This window comes from Amblyomma mixtum, chromosome 1, assembly GCF_055824585.1.
Source record: "Amblyomma mixtum isolate Tamu chromosome 1, ASM5582458v1, whole genome shotgun sequence".
NCBI lineage: Eukaryota > Metazoa > Arthropoda > Arachnida > Ixodida > Ixodidae > Amblyomma > Amblyomma mixtum.
Window position 1 is genome coordinate 23,075,455 of NC_143012.1, and position 19,861 is coordinate 23,095,315.

The 19,861-nt window shown below is 44.7% G+C and overlaps 2 protein-coding genes and 1 non-coding gene across 5 annotated transcripts in view; 1 reads left to right on the forward strand and 2 right to left on the reverse strand.

Moving 5' to 3' along the window:
* The window catches only part of LOC149365714 (putative RNA-binding protein 46), a 378,374-nt gene that overhangs the window by 233,661 nt on the left and 124,852 nt on the right, over positions 1-19,861 (reverse strand). The window lies entirely within an intron of this gene.
* Positions 1-19,861, forward strand: part of LOC149365721 (sodium/iodide cotransporter-like) — a 46,384-nt gene that overhangs the window by 21,905 nt on the left and 4,618 nt on the right. Inside the window, exons 3-12 of the mRNA XM_089576319.1 lie at positions 2,643-2,708; positions 6,710-6,761; positions 10,344-10,411; positions 11,726-11,883; positions 12,721-12,861; positions 15,635-15,764; positions 16,172-16,260; positions 17,822-17,931; positions 18,717-18,784; positions 19,603-19,689. Coding sequence (XP_089432445.1) covers positions 2,643-2,708; positions 6,710-6,761; positions 10,344-10,411; positions 11,726-11,883; positions 12,721-12,861; positions 15,635-15,764; positions 16,172-16,260; positions 17,822-17,931; positions 18,717-18,784; positions 19,603-19,689 — 969 coding nt within the window. The remainder of the gene's footprint in view (positions 1-2,642; positions 2,709-6,709; positions 6,762-10,343; positions 10,412-11,725; positions 11,884-12,720; positions 12,862-15,634; positions 15,765-16,171; positions 16,261-17,821; positions 17,932-18,716; positions 18,785-19,602; positions 19,690-19,861) is intronic.
* Positions 4,642-4,713, reverse strand: TRNAT-GGU (transfer RNA threonine (anticodon GGU)). Its single transcript has one exon. It is a non-coding gene; the product is annotated as a tRNA-Thr (tRNA).

A 19,861-nucleotide genomic window follows, 5' to 3' on the forward strand; every position in this document is an offset into this window, starting at 1 on the left:
TTTGTGCTACTTGTGCGTATTGTGCTGTGAGTGTATGTGTTCCGATGTTTTGTGCTTTGTGTGTGTTCCGTGCTTTGCGCGTTTCTCTTCCGATGTTTTATTTTTTGTGTGCCGTGTGTGTTTTGTGTTGAGCGTGTGTCTTTACTGACATTTTGCCTTGCGGGTGTGCGTGTTCTGGTGTTTTGTGCTTTGTGTGGTGTGTGTGTGTCTGTTCTGACGTTTTGTTATGTGTTTGGTGTGCGTCGGTTAGGACGTTTTCTGCTGTGTGTGTGTCTTTAGCTGTGCGTGTTCCGGCGTTTTGTGCTGTGTTGGCTGTGTGGGAGTTTTGTGCTGTGCGTGTGTGTGTTCCGGCGTTTTGTGCTGTATGTGTGGTTTATGTCGTGAGTTTGTGAGTTCGGGCATTTTGTGGTGTTCGTTCGTGTGTTTCGTGCTTTGCGTGTGTGTGTTCCGGCATTTTGTGCTGTGTGTGTGTTTTATTTTGTGCGTTTATGTGCTCCGGCGCTTTGTGCTGTGTGTTCTGTGTGTTTTGCGCTGTGCGTGTGTGTGTTTCGGCGTTTTGTGCTGTGCGTCTGTTTTGTGCTGTGCCTGTGCGTGTTCCAGCGTTTTTTTCTGCGCCAAAAGTGCGGCTTATGACCTCTCAGACAACACTGAAATATCCTGAGGTCATAGTGAGGACATTTTTCTCAGGACATTCTTTATCCTCAGGATGTCCTCAAATGATCTTCAAAATGTATCGAAAAGGTCCTGATGTCCGGCCTCAGGATATTCTCAGAGCAGCCTCAAAAGGGATGTTTTGAGTGCATTCTGAGGGGGTTATAGCTGGTCAAGCTGCATGAAAAAAAAATCGAAAAATTAATGAAAATCATTTTTTGCTGAGCTCTTCAGTTGCTTCCCTGCTGTTTGCCGCCATTTCTGTGCGCTGTGTCAGTCTTTTTACGTCTCTTATGACCTGCTGTCTTTTGTGCTGCGAACAGAAATATAAAGTCCGCAGTTGAATATGTGTAATTCAGTTCAAGCACGGAAGCAAGCAGTTCTTAATGCTACTAGTACAATAAGGAGCTGCAAATATGACTTTTAATATCTGAACATAAGTTACAACTTACAGTACAACACTGCCCTTCAGCATGAGCAACTGCCATAAAAGTTAGTCACTGCAACATGTATCCCTGCTTTTACACATAAACGGCATTACTGTCCTCCCGACATTTCGGAAAGGTCACTCGACTTTTTCGGAGTTCGTAGGCAAGCCACTAAGCTCTCGCCGATGGCGGAAGCGAAGAAAAACATCTGTGGCTGCGGAGCACTTTCAAAAGTGACGTGGCAGCGGCATGCGCCGACCCAGACTCTACTGCCCGCGTTTGAAGCTTACGCCGAAAAGTCGCTATGTCCTTGTCATCGCGTTCGTGATCCGCTTCACAACCAACCTTGCCATCAACCTGACGAAAATGGTCTTGATGATTGCACTCAGCGCTTGCATCTACAAAATCCATAATGTCCCAGGTTCAATGTCTTCGCTTCTGAAACCTGAAAAAAAAAAATGTTTGCTCACACACAGAATTCACACTGAAGCTGATTGCACTGTTTTGACAATTGATCAGGAACAGCTTCGGAACATGCAGCGAGCACAGGCTAACGTCAACGCGTCGTTTCCTTGTGCGGCAAAATTGTCAAGCATGTCTATCGGCTGAAATCGTGAAAATATACAAAGGCATCACTCAATTTGTTTTGCATGTACCCATGATTTACGCACAACAAAGCGTACGTGCGAGTCACTTCCGTCTTGCGTGAGTCGATGTTGCGGATGCAGACTTTGGCTTGGCTTGAATGCAAACTAGCCGCACACAATAATGACGATCATGAAGTTGCGGTTGGTATCCGAATTTATGAGGCAATAAATATTGTGTAACGATTGGCTTTATGAAAAACAAATTTCTTATTGCCAAAATGCAAACTATTTATTGAAGTTTGTCTACCCAGCAAACCAAAGATGGACCCCAGGCCCCCCAAAATTCAAGCCTGTGGCTCGGGCTCCTTCGCCAACGCAAAAGCTAGCGGCATGGCTAGTGGCATTGTTTACATTATGAAGGGCAGGAAACGATTAACAGAAACAATCAGCGCGATGGCATCATCGCATAAAAGAACAGCATACGCAACTGCTAAACACCAGAACTCATCGATTTTAACAGGGCATGAACCAGCAGCGATGCGGGTTGTAGCATAAGGTTCAGTACGACGTTGCATAACCGATGCCTAACCGAGCATAACCGCTGCATAACCGTTGCATAAACGTTGTATAACCGAGCCGCGCCCATGCTAACCGCGCGAGCTGGGGCCGTGTCTCTCTCGGTCTGGCGTGACGTCACCACAGGGGTCAGCTAAAGGTCAGTGGTGGAAGCGCCACGACCACGCTAATGGCTCGAAAGTGAGAGCAGTATTGCTTTCGCAATAATACCGTTCACTGAAGATGAGCGTTTTACTTGAACATGCAGCCGCAACCTTAAATACGTGCTAGTTGCAGTAAAATAAGACTATATATACGAGTTTGTTTATGACTAAAGGATAGAAGGAAAAAAAGGTCTCTATATGTGGCTGTCGTTCCTCCATGCGCTCAGCTATTTCCCTATTCTTGTTCCAAAACGCAGTACCTTCGTATGCGCTACGGAAACGGCGTTGGAATCGTGTCGTCCCTGATGTACTTCGTGCTCAGCGTAAGTAAATATTTTAATCATGTACGACGAGCTTTGAACCGCAAATTTGTCAGAAAAAGGTCGTGTGAAAACATTTTTTTCGACGGTTAATGCACTATGCAAATTGTGCAGTCTCTTTGGTACACGGAATAGCCAGAAAATATAGAGGCGGCAAGACGGACTGGTGTTCGGTGTGCTCACAGTTTTATTGGTTTTGATCGTTTTCATCCTCACCTGTACCCGTGCAAACTATTAGCAATTTTTCAGTACGCTTTCACCACGCGTCGCCAGCAGCAACTGAGAAGGTGATCACAACGCAGTCTGGCACTGACAATGACCATACTGCAGTCTCGGTAGCCCAACGCCTAGGGCAGTTTCATTTCCGACTTCATATTTATAATCCGTGGAGGGTGCAACACGTCACCTTCAGTGTCTCTGATCATGCTAACTGTATAGGACTTGAGCTAAGAGAACAAAACGCTCCAAAATGCCCGTGAAGACGTATAGAGTATTTCGTTCCAAAGGAAAGGAAACGGTATGCATTTTATGCTTCAAAACAAAAGCGTACGAGAGAAGCACTTGTAACTGGGCATGTTGGTGCATATTCAGGGAAGACACAGTACCGCAAAAGGCGAAACGGACGTGGTAAGGGAACAGGACGAGCGCCTTACTTGCAGCAGATTTGAAGGATTGAGATCGCTTATATAGCTTTATTTCTAGCGACGCACCAAGGCATGGAGTTTTTTGACGCATATCTGGGAACGCATCTAAAGGCCCCTCTGCTCGATTCATATCTGAAGACACGTGACTGTTTGGGGTCGTGCCTTGGTGCATGGATAGAAATGAAGCTATATAAGCGATCTTAGTCGAATAAAGCCTTTTGCAAGTAAAGCACTCGTTCTGTTCCCTTACCACGCTTACGTTCGCCTTTTGCGGTACTTTGTCTTTCCTGAAAAGCAGACCACACCGACAACTGCAGGCTCGAACAAGCTACAGCGTACCAAATATTTAGCTCTCTCGTGCGACTAACGGCTTTCGTGGCCCCGGCGCCTTATAACAGAACGAACTTGCAAAAAGGTCAAGGCTATACGCATCCTAACAAAGGGCCCCTAGCTAGCAACATCATTTCCTATGCTGTTCCTTATTCAGGGCACCACCCCATATTGAAATGTGCCAAGCAAGCTGGCAACATGCTCAAGCTGGTTGTCGAGCGCAGACTGAAACTAAGTGGAACGGCTTTGTCAGTATATTATGTGCTGAAGGCTCGCACCATAGCAACCGACCAAGGAATTAAGTTTTAAAGATAGGCCAAACGCTCTTAAACATAACTCAAAGCATGGCTACTTTGGTTTCTTACTTCCTGGCGTGGCGCTTTATTCATCTCTAGAAAAAGTAAACACTCCCTGCTACGTCGAGATATAATTTTTTTTCTTGCAGCTCCACTGTCGCCGAAATGCTGAAAGGCAACAAGGGTGTTTGTCATATCTAGAATATATAACAGCCGCGCTGTACCGCGTGTTCTTGGCAGTGTTCAGCAGCCACCGTAATTCCATCTTATGTACAGCCTTTGTCAAAAGTTTGGAGCCCAGAGGGTTTGCTTCTGAGCCACACTGTATGGTTCGTAATGCATCTCCAGCGCTCCAAATTTCCTGAAGGTAAGATGATTTCTGGTCCTGCCTCCTCCAATGAGTAAGGCTGCCACGAATGCTTCAGGAGTCTCACTACAAGGCTTAGAATCAAACTCCCTGGACTCTAAACTTTTGACAAAGACTATACCTCTAGAGAGAACATGTTCTAGGTATGAAAGAAGCCAACAGCCACAGAAACCAAGGGGCACAGGGGATTTTTTTTAATTACTTTATTTATTTTGTGGTGTTGATCAATTTAGAATATTACTGAATATGTTATCGCTTAAAGCTAATTGATTAGAAAAGCAGAAGAAAAAACAACCACATGCCGCCGGTGGGATCCGAACCCACGACCTCCGAATTACCCGTCCGGTGCTCTACCTCTGAGCTACGGCGACGGCTGTCAAATCTTCTGTTTTCGGGGGTATTTATGTTTACAAGTAACGTAACCTTGAGAGTTTTCATCAGCGCCACCCACGTTCATAAGCGGCGGACGTAGAACGTCCTGAGTTACCGCAGGTGTGACGTAGAACGTCATCGAACGGAGAGGGTGGAAGCTGCGTGAGAACCCTCTTATGCTTCGTATGGCGTCAAGGCTGCCAGAACCGAGGCCCTCGCTAAGCAATTAAGCAAACAAGGGAAGGGGAATGAGGGGCTCGTTATAAATATGAAAGAAGCCAACAGCCACAGAAACCAAGGGGCACAGGGGATTTTTTTTAAATTTATTTATTTATTTTGTGGTGTTGATCAATTTAGAATATTACTGAATATGTTATCGCTTAAAGCTAATTGATTAGAAAAGCAGAAGAAAAAACAACCACATGCCGCCGGTGGGATCCGAACCCACGACCTCCGAATTACGCTTCCGAATTACGCGTAATCCGGAGGTCGTGGGTTCGGATCCCACCGGCGGCATTTGGTTGTTTTTTCTTCTGCTTTTCTAATCAATTAGCTTTAAGCGATAACATATTCAGTAATATTCTAAATTGATCAACACCACAAAATAAATAAATAAATTTAAAAAAATCCCCTGTGCCCCTTGGTTTCTGTGGCTGTTGGCTTCTTTCATATTTATAACGAGCCCCTCATTCCCCTTCCCTTGTTTGCTTAATGTTCTAGGTATGTCAGCGAGCCGCACATTGCAGAAGCTTTACTTCCTAGTTCTGTTGACAATATGTAAACTTTCGCCGCATAATATACCGACGAAACCGCGCCACCAGACTGGTTTGGAACGCGCACGCATGCTGCGGGTTTGTCTGAAACGTGCTAATAAAGGTGGGCCACCGGAATAAGCCACAGCCTAGCAGACTGTTTTCGAGCTGCGCGTGCTTTGTGGGGATGAGCTGAGCCTTGATATTCTCACAAGTTCTCTGCTTCAACCGCTGGCGCACAGAAAAGGCGGCGAAGACATGAGATAACCAAAGATTTGGCCGACTGTACCTCTTCTGACACTGCGTCGTGGTGTATTTTCTTTTTTCTTTATGACGTGGAAAAACAATCGCTTCTCTTAACCGGTTCATGCCTTACATAACCGGGACGTGCTCTGCTGTGTCGGGACACCCTTTACGCCGTCACAAGCTCCATTCCACCTGCACATGAAAATCCTAGGAGGTGCGCAAATCTTAAGAATGGGCAACCAGTCAGGGCGTTCATCTTGCTCAGCATGTACCCCGCCGCACCGAACCGCACCGCTCTCTGAATAGGAATCGCTGGATGCGGCGGCTCAACCTTACGGCTCTTCCATAGACTGAGGAGTCTCATCAGCACACGAAGATCACACGACATTTTAGAGTGGATGGTCTTATATGGTTTGGTATCCACCACGGCATCGATGACACAGATAGGTTTGATATCCATTGTGCCGCGTCACCGTTAAAGTTTTGCTGCTGAAACTGCAGTTGCGTGTTTTAAACGCAAGTATTTTAAAATGGTTGTCCTGATTTTTTTTCATGACCCCATCACTATATCGTAGTTTCATCTGCGCTACTGCGAGAATAATGGCGGTGTATGCTGTTTAATCGACACTTGAAAGCTTTCGTGATGCCCGGCTTAGCCATAACAATGATGAAGATCAAACAAGTTTGCTACTAAGAGAAACCAAAAAAAGGGAGGGCAGTTTCAGTCTGGACCATAAAACTTCTCCGTTATGGGTAGGCGCGGCCACAAGGTTTGGAGATCTCTAGAAACATTTTCCAGTATTCATAATGCTCAGTCACTCAGGATCTTATCTCAGCCTAGAAACCGGCAGGGAGCAACAAAAAAAAAACGCTAGATGATCATTTGCACGCACATTGTTGGGTCTCAGGTGCCGAGTCCTGCTTGGGTGTTGGGATTTGGTTATTTTTCGTCAGATTACTGAATGATTTACCTCCTTGTCTACTTATTTTTTGGCAGCAAACCATTGGTGCAGCCGGAATCTTCAGTGCTGCAGCTGCCACATCAACAAGTAAGACATGAAATTTAACGTTACTTGCTTAAGATCGCGGCTTGAATGCCATGTGCTTTCGGGAAACAGCGAAAATTCCTTGCTACTGGCTACGCTCTGCGTAAGCGTGAGTTATTCACCGGTAATCACTAAGCTTTATCATCCCTTGTATTAGTCTTGGGCAGACAAATGACAAAATTGGTATTAGAAGCAGAGAGGAAGCCGGAAAGGACACGTGGTTTTCCCATATCTAATACGAAACGCAAAAGGAAGTATGTGTCCCAGATTAGGAATGAAATATTTTCCAGGAAAACCGCCTTAGAGTTTAAAAACTTATGGCCGCCTCCCTGGTATGTTCACCTCTTTGGCGATTTTTATTATATTCTTTTAATGGTCGCGCAATCAAGATCGCAGGCAGAGGAGCCCTGGGTCGAAGTACGCATAATGCTATGTGCCCCTCCTATCACCTTAGAGTTTTTCTTTCCTTTTTTGCCAGAATGATAATCTATTTTTAGGGATAACGGTGTCCATTAACTCAAGGGGCCTTGCACTCTGTCTTCAGGCAGCAACAATTTACGCATTTTCTCCAATCTAGGCCGATAGTTTTTCGCAAGATCACTGGTCGAAAACTAACAGATCGACCTGAGATTCGGGGATGAAGCCCCGCAAATGCAGTCGCTAAGCAATCTTTCGGAGTTGTACATTAATTGTATAAATCGCACCTCGCTTCCCGACGTGATAGCTCCGACCACGCAGCCTCACTATAATGTTGCTTTCTAGCTGATTATCTTATCAATGAAGAATTATCCGATCTGCAAGCGCGGAAGGTACGGCGTGGAAATAACCACAGCCTTCCAATACCTTTTACTTTCATAAAGCATCTGCGTAAATCTATGAAAGAGCCAACGAATTTACGTAATTATTTCTTCTCTCCAACATGTCAGACCAACTGGCCCAAATCTCCCCCTTATTCAAAACCGTTTCGCATGTGGCCAGAGGTGACCGCGCCGTGGCGCTAGCGGTCGCCGAGGTTTCCTTTGGAGGTTTCGGCGTGGAAGGCAATCGTCACTGGCAGTGATCTAAGCGGTCGAGATAGCAACGGTGATGCGTAATTTTTGCAGCTGGTTCTGTGCGGTGCGTGCGGAATTCTGCATTTTACTTCAGTGAAAGATGCCGAACGTTCCCTGTGCGCCGTTCGGTAGCAGCGGGTTTAGAATAAGGGAGAAAAAAAGAAAGTCATTGTCCACCTTCACGCGCCAGTGCGAACGGCGAGGAAAGCTGAAATGGTTCTTTAGCTTTCCTCCGAACGGCCGCGACTGCAAAGAGAATTTTGTAGTGGCAGATATTTGTACCGTTCAAGGTGTAGTCAGTCACATTCCAGCAGGGGGGCAAGCGAACATCGCCACTATCCTTCGCAGTACGGAGCAGGTGGGTGCAAGGTACCCGGCGCGTTCGTCGAAGTCGAATATGCGACCTCGTCCATTGACGCCACTGCAATCGGACGTACGCCGTCGAGAGCCATCACTTGGACGTGATGCTCTTGACGTACAAGTTTGGCGTGCTTGAGGTTTGCATTTTTGTTGTTTCTCGGTTGCACAAGTGTGTAGAGACAGATTTAGGCGCGGCATGCCAAACCGAGGGTGTTTGGTCACTGATCACACTTCTCATGACCAAATAAACACAACTTTCCCGTTCTGGGTGACCTGTTTTCTGACGGCTTCATTTGAGAACGCAATTTCCTACTCGTCGTAGGCTTCGCGAAATTTCGGGACCAGCTTAGAATCGAGGCCGGCTCAGATTCAAGTAAATACTGCTATTCGCCTATAAAAGCTAGAGTTTGTGTTCAGGAAAGTAAAAACAGCGCTAAATTGTACACAAACCACACAGAAAAACGGCCAGGACGGGCGCTGACTCCAACTAAGTTTATTGAAAGCCACATGTTGCATATATATAGCCCGAAGAAGGTGAACGCATGCGCATTTCCTACATGGCAGAACACACACACAAGGACGATAACTCCTCATAATCGCGTATTTTTTAACAATCTGTGCTCACTTCCTCGTAGGGAGATAGAAGTGGTGCACGCACATGCCACCCCTCTCTTTGATAAAAAAGGCTTCTGCTAGTTCGCGAGCTAATCTATCCTTACTTCTGGTTAGAATTTTAATCTCTTCAAGTCGTGGTGCACAGTGCTTTTTATTTTCATCAATGCAAGAGCGGCAATGGGCGGGTAGGTTTTCGAACGAATCTGATGCGTTCCCTAACGACCTTCTATGTTCCCCGGCACGCTCGTTGACGCAGCGTCCAGTCTGACCGACGTACACCTTGCCACATGTAAGGGGGATCTCGTAGACCACTCCCGTGGCACACCTTACGTAGGGCTTTGAGTGCTTCTTCCCACACCCAGATGTTCCTTTACCACCGCTGCTAATCTTGGGGCACATCTTGGCCAATTTGCAGGGGGCGAAGAAGACCATGAGTACGGGGTGTACTTGTTGCCAATTCGTTTTAAATTGTGGGACACCTTGTGCATATACGGTATCACCACTGGCTTGGCTTCACCGAAAGGTTCTTTCCGCCGTTGCCCCTTTGGCTTGCCCTTAATTTTCTGCTGGAATGCCTCGGTTACGGCAGCCAAGGCGTGGTCAGGGAACCCTGCTTTACGCAGTCTGTTCACCTCGCCCTGGAAGCTCGCCCGCATCATGTGAGAGCACGACTTGAGAAGTGCTGATTCCATAGAAATGGTGGCGATAGCCCTCTTAACAGTTTTGGATTGAGCCGAATCATACGGTAAAAATCTTTCTTGGCCCTGAGCAGGTAGAGCCAGCAAACACTTCCGTCCCCCTGCTTAATGTTAAGGTCCAAAAACTGGAGGCGGTCCTGTTCAGGAAGCTAAAATGTGAAAGAGAGCCCCTTCCCATGTTTTGCGAACATTTCTAAAATTTTTATGGCAGTCTCCTCATAGCGGCCTGTGTCATGTCTCTTTAAAGTCACTAAAAAATCATCAACATATCTAAAAATCTTTAGGACAGTTCCGTCGTCAGTTAGTGATGCCAAAATGTTGTCAATGAGGAAGTGAGCACAGATTGTTAAAAAATACGCGATTATGAGAAGTTATCGTCCATGTGTGTGTTTTTGCCATGTAGGAAGTGCGCATGCGTTCACCTTCTTCGCGCTATATATATGCAACATGTGGCTTTCAATAAACTTAGTTGGAGTCAGCGCCCGTCTTGTCCGTCTTTCTGTGTGGTTTGTGTACAATTTAGCGCTGTTTTTACTTTCCTGAACACAATGTCCCACCAACCAGCCCAGCAAAAGGTACTGTTAAAAGCTAGAGTTGCCCATTATTCCATTCCTCACGACGTGGCGTTACTCTGTATTTAGACTTCGCCAAAAAATTTGCGCGGCCAATTTACGCAGGCTTTGCAAAGCCTAGTGTTTCTTGTTTGCTTTTGTTCGGCAAACGCTTCTCTTAGTCACCAGGCATTTCGAAATTTCTAAAGTGCAGATGTATGCACAATAAGAAAACACGTTTGCAATGCAGACTTCTTTCACCATGACTGTTTCATGAGTGCGTTATTTCTTCCCTATTTCATCTTACAGTCTTTGAAGTGTCACTGGAAGCGTCAAGTATCCTTATCGGCATCGCAGGAACTATGTACACAGCCCTGGTAAGTTTTTTTTTTTTACATCTCATCGTCAGGAGTGAACACAATCATGCCGACAGAATGAAAAGAAAGCTTACAAGCTCTCTCACCTCTCCTGAGAAAAAAAAAATTACATAGACGTCTGTATCTTTCCCCTTCCCTCATTTCCATTTCCCTCTCATGAGTCAGCAAAATGCCGAGACCATCTGCACAACCTGACCGACAGCAGATAGTGCATTCTCAAGAGCGCCAGTTCCACAGGTCGCGCGTACCTTATGGCTAGTGCCTACTAGGAGCCCTATTTCTTAACCTTTAATTTCGTATTTATCTAACTTGATCATCTGCTATTGGTCGCTGCTCCCGATGACGTAGGTTGTGGGAATGGCGTCATGACGACCGTGAGGTAGCAACACACGTGTTATACGACGGCCATGTTGCTCATTTAAATAGCGGCATATATATTCTAAGAAGAAAAGCGAACAATAAACGTATACTTACGTTTGTTTTTAACCTACGAGCAAATGGTATTTCATTGCCTGCAACTTGCCGCGCAGAAAATATGAACCATGCAAGGACTCTAGGCCAGTGGAACAGTTAACGTAATGCGTTATCACCACCTAGAAAATATTTTCTTTGTTTCATTGCCTCTATTCTTTTTTTTTTTTAGCCAAAGACTTACGGGCGTATGTTTTGTAGCCAGTTTAAACCACAACGTTTTTCTTACCAATAGCGCATATGCTTCAGTGCCTGTGGATACTTGCAGGTTCAAATTCTCCTTAAAGGGGGAGATCGCATTAAACTAATAGAAAAGTCGATGCAAATGAAATGGTTCCAATACGATCCCTGTTAATGCCATCTACGGCTTCATTACTGTTCTCGTTTCTGACAATGCAGCAATAATTATATGATTAGGCCCGCACGTACATGGCCATCTCTGGGCAGCTGACAGTGGTCTAACGCCTAGCATTCCCCAAGCCACTAACTCAGCTAACGCGTACGGCGCAAGTGTATGAACGAAAATTTAGGCCACAATAAGGACAAAGCACAGCAGGGAGAGTAACGATGGCACTTTCTGGGGTGGTATTAGTCCTGTGACGTACAGGCTTCGTCAGAAGTTTTGAGCCCAGTGAGTTTGCGCCTAGGCCATGTCGTGTAGGTCGTTACGCATCTACAGCATTCGAAATCTCTTGAAGGTAGGGACTACTGTGGCCGACCCCCCTACGAAGATTAAAAATCCCGTGGATGTCACATGATTCCTTTTGCGTGGCGCAGGAGCACAAACCTCTGGGCTCTAAATTTTAACAGAGGCTGTACGTAATAAGGCGGCTGCTTTTCTAGGGCGGCCTGCGAAGCGTCGTTTGGGCTGACAGCGTGCAAGCTCTGATCATGGCTGCCTCTCCGGTCGTGATCTTGGCGAAAATACTGTACGATTCTCGACACAGTACCGTGCCTCTTCGTTCCCTGGGCGATCTGAATGTCACGTCGTACATCTTTCGGTAAGACCACACACGCGACACAATTTTTGTGAAATAGGAAAATTAAAAAACAATATCAAAATAAATTGCAGGTTCACTAAACAGGTATTCGTGTCTGTGCTGCGCTTCCCGCAAAACTAACGTGAAGAAATTCGTAGGTTCTAAGCATTCGTACAGTCAAAAGCGGAGGCTGATAATTTTTTCTTTTTGTTTTACTTCGCTTAACTATTCAGATATTTTTAGTTAGATGGTAATCGGCTCCAGTGTTGACGCAGTAGGTTGCGCTAGTTGAAAAATCCACTTTTCGCCCCATGTTGAATCTTCATCCCTCCTTTATCTACTGCCGTCCCATCCATACGGTGATATTTACTATGACTTCAGTGCAAATAACTCCGACCTGCGAGCACCAACCCTTACACTAAGTGATGATTAGTGTTTGTCAAAAACGAATCGCCTGCTATTGAAGGGCTGTACAAAAAGGTATAACGCGACTTTTTCTTGCGTTAAAGCCAGATACGTACAGCTTTTTGGGATCCACTAAAATTTTTATTCACAGATGTTATTGCAGATGTTGCAGAACAAAGGCACAGTATCCGGTAAATGAAATCATAAACTTGCCCTCACATTCAACAGAAAAACGAGAAAGTGATAGCCTTCATGTGAGGGTTGAAGGAAAAGATATATTCAACGGAATAGAAGACGGCGTTCTAATTTCTCGTGCGGATCCTGAACGGGACACGGGGCGTACAGGGTCGAGTCTCCAAGCAGATATCCTCTTTCACAGCCGCTAACGCACCACAGGATGTAACCACTGGTCCGTTTTTAGTTGACTTAACTCTGTGTCTGCTTCACGTGCAGAACAGATATGGACATCACAGAAGACGAAACTGTCTGGGCGGCAACTTTTGGAGCATTCCCATTCCACCTCATGCGGATGGGCCTGGACCAGATGATAACGCAAAGATTTCTGGCTGCAAGATCACTACCGGACGCTCGGTTGTGAGTTACTGAACCCTACGCTAACACGCCACATATTTCTTTCTGACAGTATATTACAAACCTTAAAAGCTGGGCGTAATGAAAGTATTTTGAAATTCCCGTGTTGAAATAGCAAGGTCTTTTTTCTTAGCTGATTCTTTCTTCTTCAAAGCACTCGCTAGTTATGAGCACGGTACCGATTATTCTCTGTTGTGCGGGTGAATCATGACCTTATACATGCAATAAGAGCCGCTGTAATTCTGCATTTGTCAAAATGCTTTGATAACTAATCCTGCCTCAATTAGAAGGTCAATATTATATGGAACCGTGTGTCAGCATGCTTCAGTAAAACGTTCAGCCTGAACGCGGCCAGGTGCGGAATGCGCGTCTCGTTGCGATTGCTCGGAATGCAATGCAAGAAAAACTCGAGGGGACCCTTGAGCTCCGCCTTGAGGGTATTACGCGTGCGCGTAAATGAGTTATTGCCCATACATGCGGAATTGGTCAATCTCAACTTTACATTCATAGAACCTTCAGAGTCCAGACACCACTCATTGCGCGATGGTTCAGCAGTTAAAAAGATATGCCATTGCCCTGCGATGGCAGGTGCTGCCACGTACCGGTGGGTATTGTACGACCCAAGTTGCTCTTCCCGAGCAACGTACCTCTCGCGTTCAATCATGAATTTAACCGACACCTCCCACGCTAGTCAGTTCGCTCACAATCTTGTGGGTAGGTTGTGGTGACGCTGCAAGGTCACGTGACCTATGCGGCCTGCCTACTTTGCTTCTCCGGCTGGTGGCCACCTCGGCCACCCTACGCCGCCCTATTATTGGGAAAGCAATACTACTTGCACTTTCACGCCTTTGCCGTGCCGCGGCGGTGACCACCATTGACCTTCATTTGACCTTGATTGCATTAGATTGGATTAGATTGGATTAAATTAGATTGGATTGGACTGGACTGGATTGGGTTGGATTGGATTAGATTAGATTACATTAGATTAGAGTAGATTACATTGTATTGGATTGAATTGGATTGGATTGGATTGCATTGGAATGGATTGGATGGGATTGGATTGCTTTGGATTGGATTGGATTGTATAACCGATGCATCCCCACAAGTCTAACCACAAGCACCACCACCAGCTACACTACGAGCTGTACCATGGCGTAATTACGGATATTGCTTTCGCAATTACCGGGCTTAACCAAGCTAAGCCACCGCGAATTTTATTCCGCTCACAACGCTGACGCCGACGCCAACGACGCCGGATTTTGTGGATAACGGGAGACAGAACGCTATCGCGTTAAAAATGGCCAGCGTGGAGAGAGAGCGCCTCAAACGTTGTATCTTGTGCGTCGTGTTAAACGCAAAGTCGAAGGCGAGAGAGAGAGAGAGAGAGAGCAAACCTTTATTAAGCAAATAGAGAGAATGAGCCGCGGGAATCACGCATTGAAAATAAAAATTAAAGTGCAAAAATAACTCGAAAATATCTTCATTCATCATGATCATCATGACTAAATAAAGCTTCGGGAACAAGATGCCAGCCATGGTGCGCCATTTTCTTGAATTTTTCCTCTATTACAAAATCTTATGCGAATTCCACTTGCAAATCGCAAGCCACTTAATAGAGTCATATGAGGATTCCACTTCTAAGTCGCAAGCCACTTTTCTTTAGTCAGTCTATGTACTCTCCATATAGAGTTTTGTCTCTAAAGTCAGCCCACTTCCTATACACAAAAACTATTTTCTAGTCTATTGATAATAGAAATTCTATTGACAGTCTATAACCAATCTATACATTTATGGCTACACCCTTTCAGTAGACATGTCTATGGTAATATATATCTACAAGAGATATATGAAAGTCTATAGACTATTTTTATTAGGGACTGGTGCCATCGCAGTAATGTTTCAGTTGAAATTGCAAGGTGACATAGTCTAGCAGGCAAGAAAAGAGGATTCGAAAGGTTTGTAAGTGTATAGCATACTAAAGAAGCCAACAGTCACTGATAGCTACGGGAACGTAGAGAAATATATTACTACTAAGAGAGCAATATTTTAGCAACAACAGCATTAGAACTAAGGTTGTAGTAGTTCTCCACGTTATTGCTGGTTTCAGAGGCTACTGGGTAATTTCATATAGTATAGCTCCTTAAGGCTGTAATTATTATTAAAGGAAGGAAAGTTTTTAACTTCTAGACTCAGCATGCAAAGACCGTAGAGTATAAATGCGCACCTTCCCAGATGATTATTTAACCAATTTTCTTCTGGCTCTGTAATCCACATGGGGATGGATGGATGGAAAACTTTATTAAGCAAGCGAGTTGGGACCGTGCAAGATCTCAGGGCCACCGCACAGCCCTGTCAAAAGCGTTTTCAAGGTTTCAATTATGTCTCCTTTTACTTACACCAGTCGTAAATTGAAATGCGAACAAATCGGTATATTTTAGACATTTCAAAGCAGCCATGCTTGCAATACAAGCACAGTCACCGCAGCCTTGCCAGAGCTACGGTAAAGAGCAGAGATGCGCTTACTAAAAACAATTTGTTTCACTCATTTCGCATGGCTTGAGATGGCTATATGCAGCACTTTTCAGCTTTTAGCGCATTTCCCTGCAGGTTTTCGTACATTGAATCTAACTATGTACATACATTGTGCCTAACTATGTACGCAGCGCCTGAATAGAATTGGTTTATAGAGTTGTAATTTTCTTACCCTCAGCCTCTTTTGTTTTCACCATGGTTTCTGCCTTTCTTTGTTTCACTATTTCTTTTCTCTTTCCTTTAGGATAGCATTTGCGGGCTTAGGCCTGCTCTCATTTTTCTACATTCTTCACGGGCTGGTCGCATTTGCTCTTATCTACTGGTTCAAAGACTGCGACCCTGTTCTTTCTGGCTCCGTTCCTCGCTATGATCAGGTACTGTGTATTTTGTATTACTCAGCCAAGCAACCAACCGGCTGCAGCGATTTGTTTTAAACCGGGATTTTCTTTCCTTCGTGGTTCCTCGATGCAAGCATTACAACGCCTTATAGAAAAACGGCATAATAATTTTTATGCTTAACATATCCTTCCTCTGTCCGAAAGCATTCTTTTTGCGTTCCTGTAGTTAATTTAGCTGCGTTTGAAGTATTTATAATCTCTAAATTACAATTACGCTTTACGCGAAGTTTCTTCGTAAATTTCTTTAAATTGCTATAATGCTAATCGTTTCAGTCTCCAACCTCTGTATGGATGTATTACTTCATAGCTTCATGACAAAAAGTCACGCTGAACTGACCACAATTTCAAAGAAGAACGTGCGCATAAAGTCTTCTTATTTTCAGATAGTTCCGTTCTACGTGAAGAATGCCACCAAGGGCATTGACGGCATTCGAGGCTTATTCTTGGCTGGAATTGTCAGTGCGTCCATAAGGTGAAACAAGTTTTACTGAACTCGCATTCGCTCTTAGGTAGGGGTCGTTTCGCTAAAGCTGAGCTTAGACAGGCAGCTGCGCAGAAAACTTTCAGCATCAGTGTTTTATGCTACAATAAAAATAAATATCTGCAGTTCTTTTCAGCTATAAAACCAAATATAAAGACAGAGCAGATGAAGTCAAGGCATGGACGTTTCCAGTTTTTAGTTCGGGCATTGCTTTCTTTTCTGCCTGTTTTGGCCGATATATGCGTCAAATTTAAATGCTGCATTGGCAGGAACTCATAAGTTTGGGTTTGCTATTAACAGTCGTTATTCTTAACTAAGCAGCCAAGTAGCGAAGCTGGATAAAGAATCAGCGGTTAAACCTTGATGGTGAATACTGCTACGGTGATTCATCAGTGAATGATAGTGGTCAGAGCTTTGGAGGGGAATACCATTAGATCATTCCTATAATTGGCATCAGCCTACGTTGCTGCTTGTCACCAAAACTTCTGAAGGTGGCGTTGGGCTCCAGAAAAGCCAATGAGTTGCACTGATGCCTGCCTTTCAGCTGACGTGCTGCCTGCTTAAGTTGCATACGTGGGGCAGCTTAGCTTTTCAAGAAAAATATAAATTTTAAACCATTTTCCTCAGTGGTCTGCACAGAGCTCGAAGCATGCGCGTATTATAAGGAAAAGTAAACCAGCGCCAAACACGGTATGAAAGAAGAAAACGACGCAACAACGCGCTGGTTCTTCCTGTCAGCCTATACCCTATTACTACTCCTTTTCCTCTAAAACTGCTAATATTTCTAACAGTTCACCGCCTGTGTCTTGGCCACTCCCCCGTAGTGGGTATGTGCCATTTTACTTGAGGCCAACCAACCAACCAATCTTCCTTCGTCCCGTGTTTAGCGCTGGTTTACCTTTCTTTAGAATGTTGTGCAACTTGACCGAGCTTCCACATTGATGCGTGTATCATAACTAGTACTTCAAGATGTTGTACAACAAACTGTACTTCCGTAACATTTTGGCACACAAGATGAACATGAATTCGTTGGAATAATAAGACATTAAAACACGCACATCTGTATTTTAAAAGCATTTTTCTAGGCAGGAAATTTTCATTAAACCGCTCTAAAGTTGAGACTGATTCTATGTACTTCTGATGATCAGAATTAGCACCCGAAACAGATTTTTGGTGCCAGTAAATTTGAAGACGCCCTAAAAATGTACCTATTGCAGTGAGATGTTTTATTGATAGATTTGTGTGTGAACAATGTTTTACTGTTTTTGTGCTTGCTTGAAATGTATTTGACATTTTGTTCTTTACCACTCGTGCTTGGGCATAAATAAAGCTATCCCTCCGCATCACAAAAAAAATACAAGTGGGCGTACCTTTAGATCTCAGTGTTTCTATCAACAGTCTGCGCATTTTTTACCTTTCTTGATGAGCCACTCCTGTTCGCGTTTGTTCCTCGTGAACCAAGGACACTCTGGTCAAGTCGATCAATGTTCATTGTTTGGCATCACTTAATTCTATGAACTTCTATTTGGTTCCTTCACTTCGTCCACTGCAGCACAGTGTCGTCGGTGGTTAACTCCCATGCGGCCGTCTTATTTGTGGACGTAGTTTCTCCAAACATTCACGTACCAGAAGCGAAGGCTTCAATAATAATGGCCGGACTGGGTGAGTTCGCACTTTTATGTCCTTTAGTCGTTCGCTTTCTGTGGTCTTGCGTTATTTTCACTTTTCCTATACAAAGAATCGTTGGTTATTCGTGACAAAAATCTATTTAAGTAGACATGAAATTTATCATATTGATTATCTGCTTTCTAATTGAATGTACAATGAGAGTAAAATCAAACGCGAACAAAACATTCAGATGGAAACAGTAGAAAGAAAGATTTCGACTAGAGGAGACAATACGAGCATTTGATTTTTTTATTTCGATGCCGCGAAGACAGCTGTGTAGAAAGGTTAATTAATGGACACCGCTTCCAATTTTTCTCCAGCACCTGACATTCGGGTGCTTGTATGCCCACTTTTCAGTTGATTGTTTCACGTTCCACTTGATGCCGTCAGAATCGCCACCCGCAAGCTTAACCAGAATGCTTAAGTGCATGGCTTGAATTGACATTAGCGCCACTGAGTGTTGACCCTTGGGTCGGAGACCACGATAGGGTGACTACAGGGCCCCCGTTATCGTCAGCCACCCCAAACACATCGCGAAGCATGGACTCAAACACAGCGGTCAAAGCTCCAACCCGCTAATGTCAATCCAAGACACGTGCTCGAGCACTGTGCGGAGGGCGGTACATCTCAAGGAAGTACTCCTGACTTATAAAAAAGACAACGCGCTATTTTCGCGCATGCGCACACAACAACGCAACATCTCTGAGAGAGCCAACATTGGTGCTTTGGTTACATTTTGATGTCGTTGTGCAGCAGGATTTATTGAGGTGTTCCCACAGCGGCGGCCAGTGGAACAGTGATGACTGTCATAGGCCTATTGGTTCCGTATATTGGATCCGCTGCAAGGGTAAGTACCAGTTAATTTCAGCGCACGGAAGTCAGAGTAACACTTCATGCGAAGTCGTCGCCTGCCAGGCAATACCACGACAAACTGGGTATAGTTTTTCCGCAAGGCTGCTATCACAAACAGTATTCAGTGGGGAAGGAAGCTCACCAACGTTAGTGAGTGTACCGGACTCCCTTCAAGACAGCACCTGTCCCTGGTTGTTTGTGGTGAATGTGTGCTTGGTTTTGCGAGAAAATCATCGTGATAAGCAAGTTCCAACTACTTCTGAAGCGCTTCTAAGCTGTCTTGTTCAAAGTGACTCCGAGACCTACATCCTTAAGTCTCAATGACGCCGTGAGGTTTTATTTGCATTATGTGCCTTTGTCGAGCTTTTTTCTCATCTACCACATTTCTTCATCATTTCGAACAATGCTGCGTAATGTGTTGCTGGGTCCTTTATTGTTGATGTTGAAGTGAAGGCTCAGAGATATTAATAGCGAAAAATGAAGTTATGCTGCCCAAAAGAAGAAACACAGTATTGACCTCGTTTCCACCGGAAAGCAACGCAAATAATGCGAAAGACAAGCGGGAAGAAGTAACATACACGCACAGCAAAGCATGTATGTCGCTCCTCTCTTGTTGTATTACGTTGTAAAAAGCTACCTTTTTATCGTTCTAGCGGCTTTGAGACTTACAAAACGCTTTTGATGGAACATTCCTCGACTTACTGACTACGCTCACGAACCAATAGTTTTCTCTAAGATAGTCTCCGCAGCCAAAGCCGTTAACTGAGCATTTACCTTTCTCTCTTTATTTTCACCCTCTCACCAACACCACAGTTTTTCATCACAATGAACGCCGCAGCATCTGGCCCATTTGCTGGCATCGTTGTACTCGCCTTCTTGTTCCCATGGGCCAACACCAAGGTAAGTGTTCGGGCGAGCCGTCTGACGCCAGTGGAGGGAAGTTATAAGAGGTCAAATGAGATTTCACAAGTGGCTGACAGCGATTCGGCTTTGAAGTTTCGAAGCAACAACAACGTACAGTGCTTTGACTAAATCTGCGTTATTTTTCGTTGGTTTGTAATGTCTCCACTCG